Source organism: Salvelinus alpinus, chromosome 23 (assembly GCF_045679555.1).
Source record: "Salvelinus alpinus chromosome 23, SLU_Salpinus.1, whole genome shotgun sequence".
Lineage (NCBI taxonomy): Eukaryota > Metazoa > Chordata > Actinopteri > Salmoniformes > Salmonidae > Salvelinus > Salvelinus alpinus.
Window position 1 is genome coordinate 25,123,792 of NC_092108.1, and position 15,212 is coordinate 25,139,003.

The 15,212-nt window shown below is 41.0% G+C and overlaps 1 protein-coding gene across 1 annotated transcript; it reads left to right on the plus strand.

Annotated features, from left to right (window-relative positions):
- The first annotated feature begins 1,548 nt into the window (after nt 1-1,548).
- LOC139550655 (insulin-like growth factor-binding protein 1) lies at nt 1,549-14,923 on the plus strand. The gene is made up of 7 exons (XM_071361675.1): nt 1,549-1,603; nt 3,268-3,450; nt 7,261-7,368; nt 7,550-8,288; nt 8,451-8,590; nt 13,526-13,654; nt 13,826-14,923. Exons 4-7 carry the CDS (start codon nt 7,940-7,942, stop codon nt 13,949-13,951), a joined length of 744 nt encoding a protein of 247 aa, XP_071217776.1. The 5' UTR covers nt 1,549-1,603; nt 3,268-3,450; nt 7,261-7,368; nt 7,550-7,939; the 3' UTR covers nt 13,952-14,923.
- The last annotated feature ends 289 nt before the right edge of the window (nt 14,924-15,212 follow it).

The window sequence follows — 15,212 nt, forward strand, 5'->3', positions numbered from 1 at the left end:
CCCGCCCGTCCAGCATCACTACTCTGGACGGTTCTGACTTAGAATATGTGGACAACTACAAATACCTAGGTGTCTGGTTAGACTGTAAACTCTCCTTCCAGATTCACATCAAACATCTCCAATCCAAAGTTAAATCTAGAATTGGCTTCCTATTTCGCAATAAAGCCTCCTTCACTCATGCTGCCACACATACCCTCGTAAAACTGACCATCCTACCGATCCGATGTCATTTACAAAATAGCCTCCAATACCCTACTCAATCAATTGGATGCAGTCTATCACAGTGCCATCCGTTTTGTCACCAAAGCCCAATTTACTACCCACCACTGCGACCTATACGCTCTCGTTGGCTGGCCCTCGCTTCATACTCGTCGCCAAACCCACTGCCTCCAGGTCATCTACAAGACCCTGCTAGGTAAAGCCCACCCTTATCTCAGCTCGCTGGTCACCATAGCAGCACCCACCTGTAGCATGCGCTCCAGCAGGTATATCTCTCTGGTCACCCCAAAAACCAAATCCTCCTTTGGCCGCCTCTCCTTCCAGTTCTCTGCTGCCAATGACTGGAACGAACTACAAAAATCTCTGAAACTGGAAACATCTTCCTCACTAGCTTTAAGCACCAGCTGTCAGAGCAGCTCACAAATTACTGCACCTGTACATAGCCCATCTATAATTTATCCCAAACAACTACCCCTTCCCCTACTGTATTTATTTATTTATTTATTTTGCTCCTTTGCACCCCATTATTTATATTTCTACTTTGCACATTCTTCCACTGCAAATCTACCAATCCAGTGTTTTACTTGCTATATTGTATTTACTTTGCCACCATGGCCTTTTTTTTTGCCTTTCCCTCCTTTATCTCATTTTCTCACATTGTATATAGACTTATTTTTCTACTGTATTATTGACTATGTTTGTTTTACCCCATGTGTAACTCTGTGTTGCTGTATGTGTCGAACTGCTTTGCTTTATCTTGGGCAGGTCGCAATTGTAAATGAGAACTTGTTCTCAACTTGCCTACCTGGTTAAATAAAGGTGAAATAAAAAATAAAATAAAAAATGTAAGTGTCAAATAATCTCAGTATATATACACCTGAAAGGCCCCAGAGTCTGCAACACCACTAAGCAAGTGGCACCATGAAGACCAAGGAGCTCTCCAAACAAGTCAGGAACACAGTTGTGGCGAAGTACAGATCAGGGTTGGGTTATAAAAAAATATAAAAAACTTTGAACATCCCACGGAGCACCATTAAATGCATTATTGAAAGAATATGGCACCACAACAAACCTGCCAAGAGAGGGCTGCCCACCAAAACTCATAGACCATACAAGGAGGGCATTAATCAGAGTGTCACGTTCCTGACCTGTTTTCCTTTGTTTTGTATTTGTTTTAGTTGGTCAGGGCGTGAGTTGGGTGGGTTGGTCTAGGTTTGATTTTCTATGTTGGGATTTTGTGTTCGGCCTGGTATGATTCTCAATCAGAGACAGCTGTCAATCGTTGTCCCTGATTGAGAATCATACTTAGGCAGCCTGGGTTTCACCTGTGTTTTGTGGGTGTTTGTTCCTGTGTCAGTGTTTGGGCCACACAGGACTGTTTCAGGTTAGTCACGTTTGTTGGTTGTTGTATTTTGTAGTGTTTGTTGTTTTCCCATTAAAATATGAATACTTACCAATCCGCATCTTGGTCTGATCCATGCTCCTCCTCGTCTGAGGAGGAGAACGACTACGACAGCCGTTACACAGAGGCAACAAAGACACCAAAGATAACCCTAAAGGAGCTGCAAAGCTCCACTGCGGAGACTGTAGTATCTTTCCATAGGACCACTTTAAGCTGTACACTCCACAAAGCTGGGCTTTACGGAAGAGTGGCCAGAAAAAAGACATTGCTTAAGAAAAAAATAAGAAAACACGTTTGGTGTTTGTGGGAGACTCCCCAAACATATGTTAAATGGAAGAAGGTGCTCTGGTCAGATGAGACTAAAATGGAGCTTTTTGGCCATCAAGGAAAATGCTATGTCTGGCGCAAACCCAACACCTCTCATCACCCTGAGAATACCATCCCCACAGTGAAGCATGGTGGTGGCAGCATCATGCTGTGTGGATGTTTTTCATTGGCAGGGACTGGAAACTGGTCAGAATTGAAGGAATGATGGATTGTGCTAAATTGAGGGAAACCTGTTTCAGTCTACCAGAGATTTGAGACTGGGATGGAGGTTCACCTACCAGCAGGACAATTACCCTAAGCATACTGCTAAAGCAACACTCGAGTGGTTTAAGGGGAAACATTTAAATGTCTTGGAATGGCCTAGTCAAAGCCCAGACCTCCAACCAATTGAGAATGTGTGGTATGACTTAAAGATTGCTGTACACCAGCGGAACCCATCCAACTTGAAGGAGCTGGAGCAGTTTGCCTTGAAGAATGGGCAAAAATCCCAGTAGCTAGATGTGCCAAGCATATAGAGACATACCCCAAGAGACTTGCAGCTGTAATTGCTGCAAAAGGTTGCTCTACAAAGTATTGACTTTGGGGGGGGGTGAATAGTTATGCACGCTCAAGTTTCAGTTTTATTGTCTTATTTCTTGTTTGTTTCAAAATAAAAAAATATTTTGCATCTTCAAAGTGGTAGGCATGTTGTGTAAATCAAATTATACAACCCCCCCCCCAAAAATCAATTTTAATTCCAGGTTGTAAGGCAACAAAATAGGAGGGGGTGAATACTTTCGCAAGCCACTGTATTTACTAAAACTAACAATACAGCAGCTAGAACCTATCCAGGAAGAGGAAGAGGAGGAGAAGGATGAGGAAGTGAAAAAAGAGCAGGAGGTGGTAGATGATCAGGAGAAAGAAGAGGATGAGTCTCCACTAAAGGTGTGGAGGCCAAGCCGGCAGTCCCGTTCTCTGGACCAGAGTAGTGCTGCACAGGTGGAGATCTACAATCTCTCTGTACCATATCCAAATATCACCCAGACCACAAGTGACCTTGGGGAGGAGAATACCCCACCAGGGTTCACACTCCCTAGGAAACATAGCGCAAAGGCTGATGGGGAAGAGGATGGAGTTCATCTGGTAGTAGAGGTAACCCACTTGGGCACAGACGTCAATTCAACGCCTATTCCATTTCTGCTCAACGTAATTACATTGAAAGGATGTGGAAACAATGTTGATTTAACCAGTATGTGCCCAGTGGGAAGTAGCCTGTTCTCCCAACTCATCTTCTAACTTTATATTTTTGTTGATGTTTAATGCAAGGATTTACATTTCAGCCCCAGATAACCATCAACAGAAGAGTGAAACAAACATCTCGTACAAGGAGGAGACTCTCTTGGTCATCGTCAGATGAAGAGCTACCAACACCACAACGACCACGGAAGAGGAGATCGGAGGACGAGCTACCACCACCACAGAAGAAAAGAGGGGCTAGGGGACGGAGAAAGGTGCCAACTGCAGTGAGTATCAATAATAAGCCTGTAGTCATGATGGTCTGGACAAACAAAATACATGTACATCACCAGTCAAAAGTTTGGACACACCTACTCATTCAAGAGTTTTCCTTTATTTAATTTAAAAAAAACAATTTTCTACATTGTAGAATAATAGTAAAGACATCAAAACTATGTAATAACACATATGGAGTCATATAGTAACCAAAAAAAGTGTTTAAAAAATAAAGATATTTTAGATTCTTCAAAGTAGCCACCCTTTTCCTTGATGACAGCTTTGGACACACCTAGTCATTCAAGGGTGTTTCTTTATCTTTACTATTTTCTATATTGTAGAATAACACATATGGAATCATGTTTTAACAAAATAAGTATATATACTTTAGATTTTAGATTCTTCAAAGTAGCCACCCTTTGCCTTGATAACAGCTTTGCACACTATTGGCATTCTCTCAACCAGCTTCATGAGGTAGTCACCTGGAATGCATTTCAATTAACAGGTGTGCCTTGTTAAAAGTTAATTTGTGGAATTTCTTTCCTCCTTAACTTCTCTAGGATATGTGGGACGCTACCGTCCCACTTGGCCAATAGCCAGGGAAAATGTAGAGCGCCAAATTAAAATATATATATATATATAAAATCAAACTTTCATTAAATCACACATGTAAGATACCAAATTAAAGCTACACTCGTTGTGAATCCAGCCTCCATGTCAGATTTCAAAAAGGCTTTTCGGCGAAAGCATAAGATGCTATTATCTGATGATAGCACAACAGTAAACAAAGAGAGTGTAGCATATTTCAACACTGCAGGCACGACACAAAACGCAGAAATAAAATATAAATCATGCCTTACCTTTGATGAGATTCTTTTGTTGGCACTCCAATATGTCCCATAAACATCACAAATTGATCTTTTGTTCGATTAATTCCGTCCATATATATCCAAATTGTCCATTTATTTGGCGTGGTTGATCCAGAAAAAAACAGCTTCCAATTTGCGTAAAGTCACTACAAAATATCTCAAAAATTACCTCTAAACTTTGCCAAAACATTTCAAACTACTTTTGTAATACAACTTAAGGTATTTGTAAACGTTAATAATCGATCAAATTGAAGACGGTCTATCTGTTTTCAATACAGGAGATCACTTTTCTAGTCTTGCGCTACTTTTCTAGTCTTGCGCAACTCTCAAACAGTACACATGACGTTACACTGTTTCCAGGTGGCCTCACTTCTTCATTGCACAAAGAAATAACCTCAACCTATTTCCAAAGAGTGGTGACATCCAGTGGAAGCGGTAGGAACTGAAAACAGGGTGATTAGAAATCCAGTATTCCAATGAAATCTCATTGAACAGACAATAAAAAAATAAAAAAAGTTAGTCCTCGGGTTTTTGCCTGCTACATAAGTTCTGTTATACTAACAGACATGATTCAAACAGTTTTAGATACTTCAGAGTGTTTTCTATCCAAATCTACTAATAATATGCATATCTTATATTCTGTGGATGAGTAGAAGGAAGTTGAAATTGGGCACGCTATTTATCGAATAGTGAATTTGCTGCCTCCTATCCTAGAGAAGTTAATGCGTTTGAGTCAATCAGTTGTGTTGTGACAAGGTAGGGGTGGTATACAGAAGATAGCCCTATTTGGTAAAATAACATATTATGGCAAGAACAGATCAAATAAGCAAAGAGAAACGACAGTCCATCATTACTTTAAGACAAGAAGGTCAGTCAATCCGGAATAGTTCAAGAACATTGAAAGTTTCTTCAAGTGCAGTCACAAAAACCATCAAGCGCTATGATGAAACTGGCTCTCTATAGGACAGCCACAGGAAAGGAAGACCCAGAGTTACCTCTGCTGCAGAGGATATGTTCATTAGTTACCAGCCTCAGAAATTGCATCCCAAATAAATGCTAAACAGAGTTCAAGTAACAGACACATCTCAACATGAACTGTTCAGAGGGGACTGTGTGAATCAGGCCTTCATGGTTGAATTTCTGCAAAGAAACCACTACTAAAGGACACCAATAATAAGAAGAGACATGCTTGGGCCAAGAAACACGAGGAATGGACATTAGACCAGTGGAAATCTGTCCTTTGGTCTGATGATTCCAAATTTTTGGTTTTTGGTTCCAACCGCCGTGTCTTTGTGAGACGCAGAGTAGGTGAACGGATGCTCTCCGTATATGTGTGGTTCCCACCGTGAAGCATGGAGGAGGAGGTGTGATGGTGTGGGGGTGATTTATTTAGAATTCAAGGCCCACTTAACCAGCATGGCTACCACAGCATTCTGCAGCGATACGCCATCCCATCTGGTTTGCGCTTAGCAATCCTTATGAAGCTGGTTGAGAGAATGCCAAGAGTGTGCAATGCTGTCATCAAGGCAAAGGGTTTGCTATTTTGATTTGTTTAACACTTTTTTTGGTTACTATATGATTCCATATGTGTTATTCTGCAGTGTTGATGTCTTCACTATTATTCTACAATGTAGAAAATAGTACAAATAAAGAACAAAGGTTGAATGAGTCGGTGTTTCCAAACTTTTGACTGGTACTGTACATCAAAAGTACATTTAATTATAGTGATCAAGCACACATTTTGATCATTTTGTCCATGATACTCTCTTCACTATATCCCTGTAGGAGGATTTTTTCCCACAATGGCTGGTGAATTTGATGCACAACATTGAGGAGGCTACAACACATGAGCTGGTTGTTGAGTAGGCTTGCAACATGACTAAAGGGCATCCAATAAATCATTGCAAGATGATACATACTGTGTGTCACTAAAGCATACAATGCAAGAGAAATACATGTGTCTGATTCATGAACACGAATAAAGGTTATCTGGACGTTATCCAGGGTACACCTCCAATGTACCAATTGTGTTTACCAAGGCCAGCATTTCATCAGACTGGGAAAATAACAGGGTCGTTCCATAAAATGAGTCCCTTTTGGGTAGTGTAACTCCGATATTAAGAGCCTATTAAGTGCAAAATAAAGTAACAGGGTTGATGATTTCATCTTAAATCAGCCATAAATTCCCTTATGAATGCAAGCTTGTGTGAGCGGCAATTGAATGCAAGCTTCAGAAAAATGTTTTATTGTTAATATAATTCTAGCCTGTCTATCTATGGGTAGACTTAGCGGAGTTGCCAAAAACCGGATGCATACATTTTTTCAGGGATACAGCTAATTCCACCCAGCTTCCTTTTCCCCTGAAAACAATGTAGGAACTCCGCTCAGGCATTTTCTTTTACATCTGATACTTTAGGTTAATCTATGGGTAACAGGGTGTACATGTTAGAAGTTACAGAGGGACATGCCAAAATACAGAATTTTGGCACTTTAGCAAGTCTGATTTATTGAATTTTACACGTGGTCTATACTAAAGGGCACTTAATTTAATATAACATGCTTTTTAAATGCAATATTGGTGCACAGTTTCTTCTTAAAACATCAAAGGGATGTAAAAGGAACTCATTTCGTGGAATGACCCAACAACCTTTCACTATCCACATATGACAAGGTAGTTTCAGTTGGTGTAACGAGACACTGACAAATAGTCCAGTCATTGCACAAAGTCACCATGCGATGAAAAACACAAGGTATCATAGAGGCACAGAGAGACAGTGTGTGTCAAGGTATGGGGGAGGGGTGTAGAGGTGTTCAGTGTTAACCGTAGATAAAGTGTGATTAACTAATACTACACCAGGAAGTGACCAATTAAAAAAGACATTCTCCAGACAAACATGTTATGGTTGCATGGTTATGTAACTGATGGGATGATCATGTTTATGTACCCTGCAGATGACCCTTAGTCCACCACATGGGCTGAACAACACATATGGTTTTTGAAAGTAGAGTTGAATCAAGTCATATCCAGTTCATGACTGACCTATAACTTCTGACCCTTAGGTAAGTCATGTACCAAAGGATGAATCTCAATGCACAACTTAACATCAATCCATTGTTAGTTTGTCCCCCACACCATACAGTATGTACAGTATGAACGATCGAGGGGTCAAAACCAAAAAAACAACTCATTGATTTTGCAATGTTTTCCAACATCACCTTGTACAATCACTCCTCGTCCCAGAGTAAATATTGACGACAGGGCAGGCTTGCAGCTTCAGTGAACCCCAGTTCAGATCTACACACTCTACCAGAGGTCAACCCACCCAATACAGCTAATGCTGCTCCTGCGCTGTCTAGCCAAAATGTTTAATATCTGGAGTCACTGGTTCAAACATTAACCTCCCTGAGGGTCAGAGCTCTGTATAAATACTGCAACTCCTTTGTTCTGAGAATTCATTTCAGAAAGAAAGAAGGAAACCTATAGATGCCTATCTACAGTATATTGTGCTTGTCATAAGTACTTGAGGACTAAGCAAAAACTACACTTGAAGATTAAAGACTGCACTTGAAGAAAATTCATATCTACACCTGACTGTAGATTTTAGTTTCTTTCTACACCTGAAGATTTGAGATGCTCGGATTATATGAGAAGTTGACCCTGCTGGCAGCAATGTCATTGTCCCTCCTGACCTCTCTGGCCCAGTCTTCCCCTGTGGTGGGCCCGGAGCCTATTCGCTGTGCCCCCTGTACCCAGGAGAAGCTGGATGAATGCCCGGCCATCTCCCCAGACTGTAAGCAGTTTCTAAGGGAGCCGGGCTGTGGCTGCTGCTTGGCATGTGCCCTGGAGAAGGGGGCCTCCTGTGGGGTATACACGGCCCACTGTGCTCAGGGGTTAAAATGCAGCCCAAGAGCTGGGGATCCCAGACCCCTCCACTCCCTCACCAGAGGACAGGCCATCTGCACTGAGGACCAGGGACAAGGTAGACTCAGCTTTGATTCCTTCCTTCAGCTATTACTTACTTATAAAGATGTTGGACAATCTACAAATTAAACCTTTTTTGACAACATAATCAAAAAGATAGAATCTAAACTTATGTAAAACATGGTATACTTACCCACTAATTTCTCTCTCTAATCCACAGGAGAAGTAGAAGGGGTGCCAGACCACAGCTCCCTAACCTACTTCCTGGGACTCAACACCCCCTTTGACACCAAAAATGAGGGGGCTCAGGAGAGCATCAAGGCCAAGGTCAACACCATCCGCAAGAAACTGGTGGAACAGGTATGCACAGTATTCAATCTGAAGCAGGGCCGCCACTTTGGTTTTAGAAGTGGGGGGTACATAACCTGGTGGGGAGTCAGGGGGTCCTCCCCCAGATTTTGGGGGCTATCTAAAGCTAATTTCCTGCAATTTTACACAATCCAATCTATAACAAAAAGTATGCAAACATGCCCACAGTCATCAAGCTAGGTAAGAGATCCTTATTAAATATGTTTGTGGTTAATAAGACAGAACTTGATCAAAGGTAATTCAATAATAAATATTGTGTTGCACCTTTAACCAATAGCCTAACAAATGAACGACTCTTGAAAAAAATACGTTGATTCTCTTTATTAAAACATCCTCTATATCAAATTTCAGCCAGACCAACAAGCCAGCCCGAGCTGCCACCCTGACCAAACTAGTCAATAACTCTTTTCCCAACACAATTTCCTTCTCAGGTCACACCTTTAATTTTGTTTAATTCCCAAAGGGAAAGGTTTGGAAACAAAATCTAAGCAAAAAAGAAAAACGACATACACCTCAAATATACATTAACACAGAAACAGCAAATTCTCCATATAATTAATCTCATAGGACTAATAGTACTGTAGAGCTCTTTTTATTTGCACACAGTATAGCTGGGTTGCCCTGTCCTGTCCCTAGGGGTCCACCACCCTGCATTGCCCCAACCCATCACACCCCATTCAGCTTTAGGATCTTAGTGAAACATTCCTAATTGGTTTTGGTAGTAGTAGGAGTGACAAAGTGACAACCCACAGGACGGCAGACGCCAGGGTTAGGACTGAGCAGCCCAGCAGCTAGGGATTGCCTAAATAGGTATCTCCCCTGAAGTGGGTATCTTTTCAATACAGACTCCTTTAGTCGTACTGTATTCCATATAAGGCATCCAGTCCTTATGAAAGGTGCCCATTATGCCCTTAATCTTGTAATAAATAAAATCTAGTGATACATAACTTGACATTGTGGGAGGATAACCAACCTTCCTATTAATGTAAATGAATTTCTTAGCCAGTATAAATACTTGAATACACAGTTTTTCAGATAAGTCTCCGGTATCAACAGTGAGAAGGGAGAATCTGTAGCCATGCTGAGACAAAAGAACATACTCTTTTACCAGAATTCAGCCATGCAGCCTTCACAAGCCCATAAAATATGCAAACATGTCCCCTTGTGTGTTTTAAACCTCCAGGAGAGGAATGACATTTCTGAGTGCATCTAACTCAGTTTCACTGGCATATAGTACGTTCTATGGATGGTCTTAAACTGCAGTCATTTATGTCTGAGATGATATGAACATGACTGGGCATTCTAACACATCTGTATCCATTCATCATCATCAATAGCTTCTACCAGATCCTCCTCGCATTTTAGTTTTACATGTTTTGTGTCATCAGGAAAAGCCTCTATCAACCCTTGAAACAGTTTGGAAATCGACTTTGGAGGTTTGTCAGACTGCCTTAAATAGCATCTGGCTTGTCCAGTGTTTGCTACACAGAGAGAATGAATTGTTGTATGTGCAAAAATTCACCTCACCTCTGTCACAGACTGGTCTTCCCTGGCTGCCTGACCCTGCTGAGACCCTTGTCACCATCTGATCCTCCTAAAATGAGGCATGACAAATAATTACCTTAGTGTACATTTATACATTATATTATCCAAGAATAGAATCAATGGTTCAATCATTGAAATGACCATTATTCCCAGATCCCAGATCCCAGACTGTAGCTTTAATCTTCAGCTGCTGTCCTGTAGATACTGTAGGTCGACCCATCAATTCAAGATGGAACATTGTATCATTCACTGATATTGTTAATATACTGCAAAATTCACCTGAGCTCCGTAGACTGGTTTTCCCTGGCTGTCTGACCCTGCTCGGACCCATGTCACCATCTGATCCTGCTAAGACATGATGAGCATAGTGTTGTGTACTGACTGCACTAGCGGGCTGCATTCCCGTGGGATTCCTGCGAGACCTGCAGTTCCTGACTGAGATCATTGCAGTGCTGTCAGCATTTCTCATGCTGTGGGCGGGAGCGGGGGTCAGAATTTTTTGTTGTTGTCTCAGATTATTTGGAAACGGTCCTCTTTCTGCTTTGCATGTGTTAGCCTACCTATTGTATTAAAAGCACATATTTTTCGCATTATTCACACAGAATTTTCTGCTTCAACTTCAGTAGTCTACCCCACCTAGTTGGGCGTGAGAGTTCAAGTGCACCTAGTATGTGTGGTCTCATTGAAATAGAGTAGGCTGCCTACATGGGCAGAGAATCCCATGGCAGTGAATATGAAATTTACTTAAATATAATTAGACTGTAGTTTACTACAGTGTCTGTAAATATATATGATAATGGAAAGAAGTGGAGGGCGTTCAACCAACGTGTGTCGAAAGGACAATCAAAAAATGTAATCATTATTGAAAAGGAAAAGGCATAACGCGCACGTAGGCTAAGTTGTGAGCTAGTGTTGAACCTTTTCATTTTCAATAAGTATTGATTACCCATTTATTTGTCTCTGCCTGCAAATGGTCCCCTAAAGGGTAGGCTGTGTCCTATAGGCCTATACAAAATGTAGCAAGTGCCACTCATTCTTGCTGCTTCCAGTTCAGTAGCCACACCTGTGAGATCAGGTGCACGTGTAGTCTCAATTAAATAGAGTAGGCTGTAGCCTATGCATGGGCACGGAGGCAGTTCAATTTACTTCCTAAATAGACCTATGATTAGGTTATAGTTTACTACATTGCCTAGAAATAGGCCTAAATATTGATCACCCAACTCTGCTCTCTTCAACCTACATTTAGCAAATTGGCTGACATAGCCTAGTAATACAATATAAGGGCCATGTGAGAATCTCTGGTAATTTAACCTATTTCTTAAGTTATTTTTGTGCATTTGATATTGAAAGCAAGAAAGCAAGCAGGTGCGGAAGTGGGATGAAGAAATCATTCCTGCGCAGACCTCTACTGTGCACCATGACAGTGAAGCATGTAACGTTAGAGCCATTTATTACTATGCCAGTGTGAAAAGTAAGGAATTAGCTAGGGAAACTAACATTACATTGCCATACTGACTAATAAAAGTCACATTGCACTGAAAAAAACGTCAAAATCAATATTCAATCATTTGGCCGATGGTTTGATTGAGGCAAAAAGAATAGCTAACGTTCGACAACCTTTGGACAGCTCTCTCTAACGGTACATCAACTGGCGATAGCTAGCCAAGTTAAATTACTTCTGAAACGGGACAAAACAAAGGCTACAAAACATTTCCATACAAACAACAGCTGTTACATAATAATAATAGCCACCTCATATCGCTGTCTGACAGAACTGGAGGCTAGAGCTGACCTGGCTGTGGTAGCTAGCATAGCTTATTCATTCACCTCAGTCGAGAGGGGATAAATCATTAGCTATTGTTACATGTCAGTTACAATACTAGCTCAGCACTGCAAATTAACACTAGTAAAAAAAATCTGTTAAGTTAAACAGCAGTTACCTTAACTAAATAGTAGCCAGTTTCTGCTCTGCTTGCTTTTACAACTCGGTGAAAGAGCGCAACACATACACACTGAACTATACTCAACTCTCTCAAGCTGGTCCAGCCAGCCTTCCAGCAGCCCGCTCTGTGGTGTTCACGAGGTCCTAAATCCAGCAGGCTGAACACTCCAAACAGCCTACCCGACTGCTCGGAGGCGTCCGCATGGTCCTAAAGCACACTGTTGCCGCTTTTTGTATCACATTGCAATGATAAAACTGGGGGTGACAAAAATGCAATTTCAAAATGTGTGGGAGGGAGTGGACATAACCCGCCCAGTGAAAGTCGCGCCCCTGACCTGACGTACTGTCAAAGTTCGGTAGGTCTTCAGACTGTAATGGTGGAACAGGTGGGCACAACTTACATATGTATCAAGCTTCTGATCAGTACTCCCCCTCTGCATGTAATCTTATTCATTGTGATCTAAAAGGCTAAACTCCCTTACAAAAAAGATTGGAGTATTGAAACAACAGTAAAAGTGCAGCAACTGCAGTCGACTGTGGTATTTTGGACGCAGTAATTGCAGAATAACTGCAGTGTACTGCAATTGAACTGCAGTTAGACTGCACTGTTACTGTAGTAAAAAAAACACTGGTATATTGAACACAGTATTTGCAGCATACAGCAGTTATACTGCACTCTGATTGCAATCTTTTTTCGTAAGGGCTGATCCTAAATCAGGTGCTTTATACGGCCCCGGACTTACTTTCTTCTTCTTCAGCTGTAGCTTAGTGGAGAGAACCTAATTTAGAGTTCAAGACAATTTAGCTCTTAGCCACCAGAGGAAGCTGTTGCCATTTTAACAAAAACCACCCAGACTCAGTGAGAAAATGTTATTCCCTTGAGATGATATTTGCTTTGCATTTTACCACATGACAATTTAATGTTCTTAGTCAGATATAACAACTTAGTATAGGACCAAAAGGCTCCTTAACAGCTTCTACCCCCAAGCCATAAGACTGAACAATTAATCAAATAGCTACCTGGACTATTTACATTGACCCCCCCATTTGTTTTTACAGTGCTGCAACTCCGTTTATTATCTATGCATAGTCACTTTACCCCTACCTACATGTACAAATTACCTCGACTAACCTGTACCCCCGCACATTGACTCGGTACAGGTATCCCCTGTATATAGCCTCGTTATTGTTACCATATTGTGTTACTTTTTATTATTTTTTACTTTAGTTTATTTGTTAAATATTTTCTTAACTCTTTCTTGAACTGCATTGTTGGTTAAGGGCTTGTAAGTAAACATTTCACGGTAAGGTTGTATTCGGTGCATGTGACAAATAAAGTTTGATTTGATTTCATAATGTATTCTATGTCCATCTTGCTGTGTTTATTATACAGTATGTTTTGTATCAGATGTTGACTGTTCTCTTTGTCTTATCCCCAGGGTCCCTGCCACATTGAGCTGCATGCAGCTCTGGACAAGATAACCAGCTCTCAGCAGGAACTAGGAGAGAAGTTCACCAATTTCTACCTACCCAACTGTGACAAACATGGCTTCTACAAGGCCAAGCAGGTAAGGCATACCACCAGAGCTGTAGGTTTGTTTAGCAATAGCATTAGCTCATTAGTGGTTGATAGTAGGACCAGGGATTTTTCTTGTGATCTGACCAGGAAAACATTTATCAATGCAGTGAAGTTGATCCATGTAATTTAATATATTGCCCCCTCTTCTGTTGTGTTCTAGTGTGAGTCGTCTCTGGTGGGACCCCCTGCCAGGTGTTGGTGTGTGTTCTCCTGGAATGGGAAGAAGATTCTGGGGTCCAATTATCTACTAGGAGGCTTAGAGTGCCAGCTGGAGCTCACTCACTAAATCATGGACACTCTGACCCACATTCACAGGCACATGCATGCACACATATTGACACATATACAGAGTATTTTTTACTCCGCTTAAACCCACATATAGGTGCCCTCAAACCTACACACACCCGCATCATATATACTGACTTTCTTTTACAAACACATACAAATACACACTCATTCAAATAAGCACACATTTTCATTTAAAAAAAATATGTAATTACTCTTAATTTATTTACGTGACGTATCACACCTTATTTATTCAAAACGTGTATGTGCTTACTAGTATGAACCATTTGTCATTTTTAGATTATTTATGTTTCCTATTTTCTGATTGTAAATAGGGCAACAGTGTATGCATTTGTCTTTCTGACTAAATAACTCCATCTCTGAAGACCACAGGTCTCCAACTCTGCCAAACCCAGTTCAGGGTCTTCAGAATCTGTTTTTGATTCATTCAACCAGGTGGACCCGTGCACAGTAAATGAAACAACACAGCCATTCATTCATTCAACATGTTGACAGTTTTGGAAGGTATTCTCATTGACATTTCCTCAATGGGTATTGGGGAAATACTTAAAGTTCCACAAGTATGCATCTGGTGGCCAGGCACAAACATATCACTGCTCATCCAAGCCCCTGTTTGGTTTTGGGGGAGTTTTTCTGTCTTCATCTACCTCTACTGGTCTGTGCAGGTCTTCTGGTTTAGCAGATGTTTTTTGGGACAGTTCTTTCTCCCAACTCTCTGCACGTACACCACCCTCCTCATGTGAGGTCATTGTTTTATTTGTCTGAAAGGAAGTTCTCTTTTGTTTGATGAAATGTCTGTATTTATTATGTCAAACTATTCCTGACAGCAAGTCAGAAATATGTTATGAGATATGCTGCTATTACTTTTTGTTTGGTTTGTTACAAATCATGTATAGCCTATGTTAGTTACTCTGTTGTAATTTTGTGCTTTCAATAAACACGTTAACCTCAATCTTTGTGTTTAGAGCATGTTTCTGTAGCATAGGGCATATTAGGACGCGGCAAGTTTGGAGAGTTGAATGAAGACACCAGTAACTTCATTAAATGAAGTATTTATCTGTGAGGAAACGTTTAACAGAGGTTCTTGTATATCCCCTGGTTTTAACCCAGAGGTTGTGGGAACACTTGGTTCTCAACAAATTATGAGAAAAGACTCCTGGGTAAAGTCTAGAATGGTACCCTATTCCCTGTAGTGCGCTACTATAGACCTGGTCAACTGTAGTGCACTACATAGGGAACAG

Coding starts and splice junctions, on each gene's coding strand:
- LOC139550655 (XM_071361675.1), top strand. CDS start 7,940: ATGCTCGGATTATATGAGAAGTTGACCCTGCTGGCAGCAATGTCATTG. Junction 8,289..8,450: donor CACTGAGGACCAGGGACAAG/GTAGACTCAGCT, acceptor TCTAATCCACAG/GAGAAGTAGAAGGGGTGCCA. Junction 13,655..13,825: donor GCTTCTACAAGGCCAAGCAG/GTAAGGCATACC, acceptor GTTGTGTTCTAG/TGTGAGTCGTCTCTGGTGGG.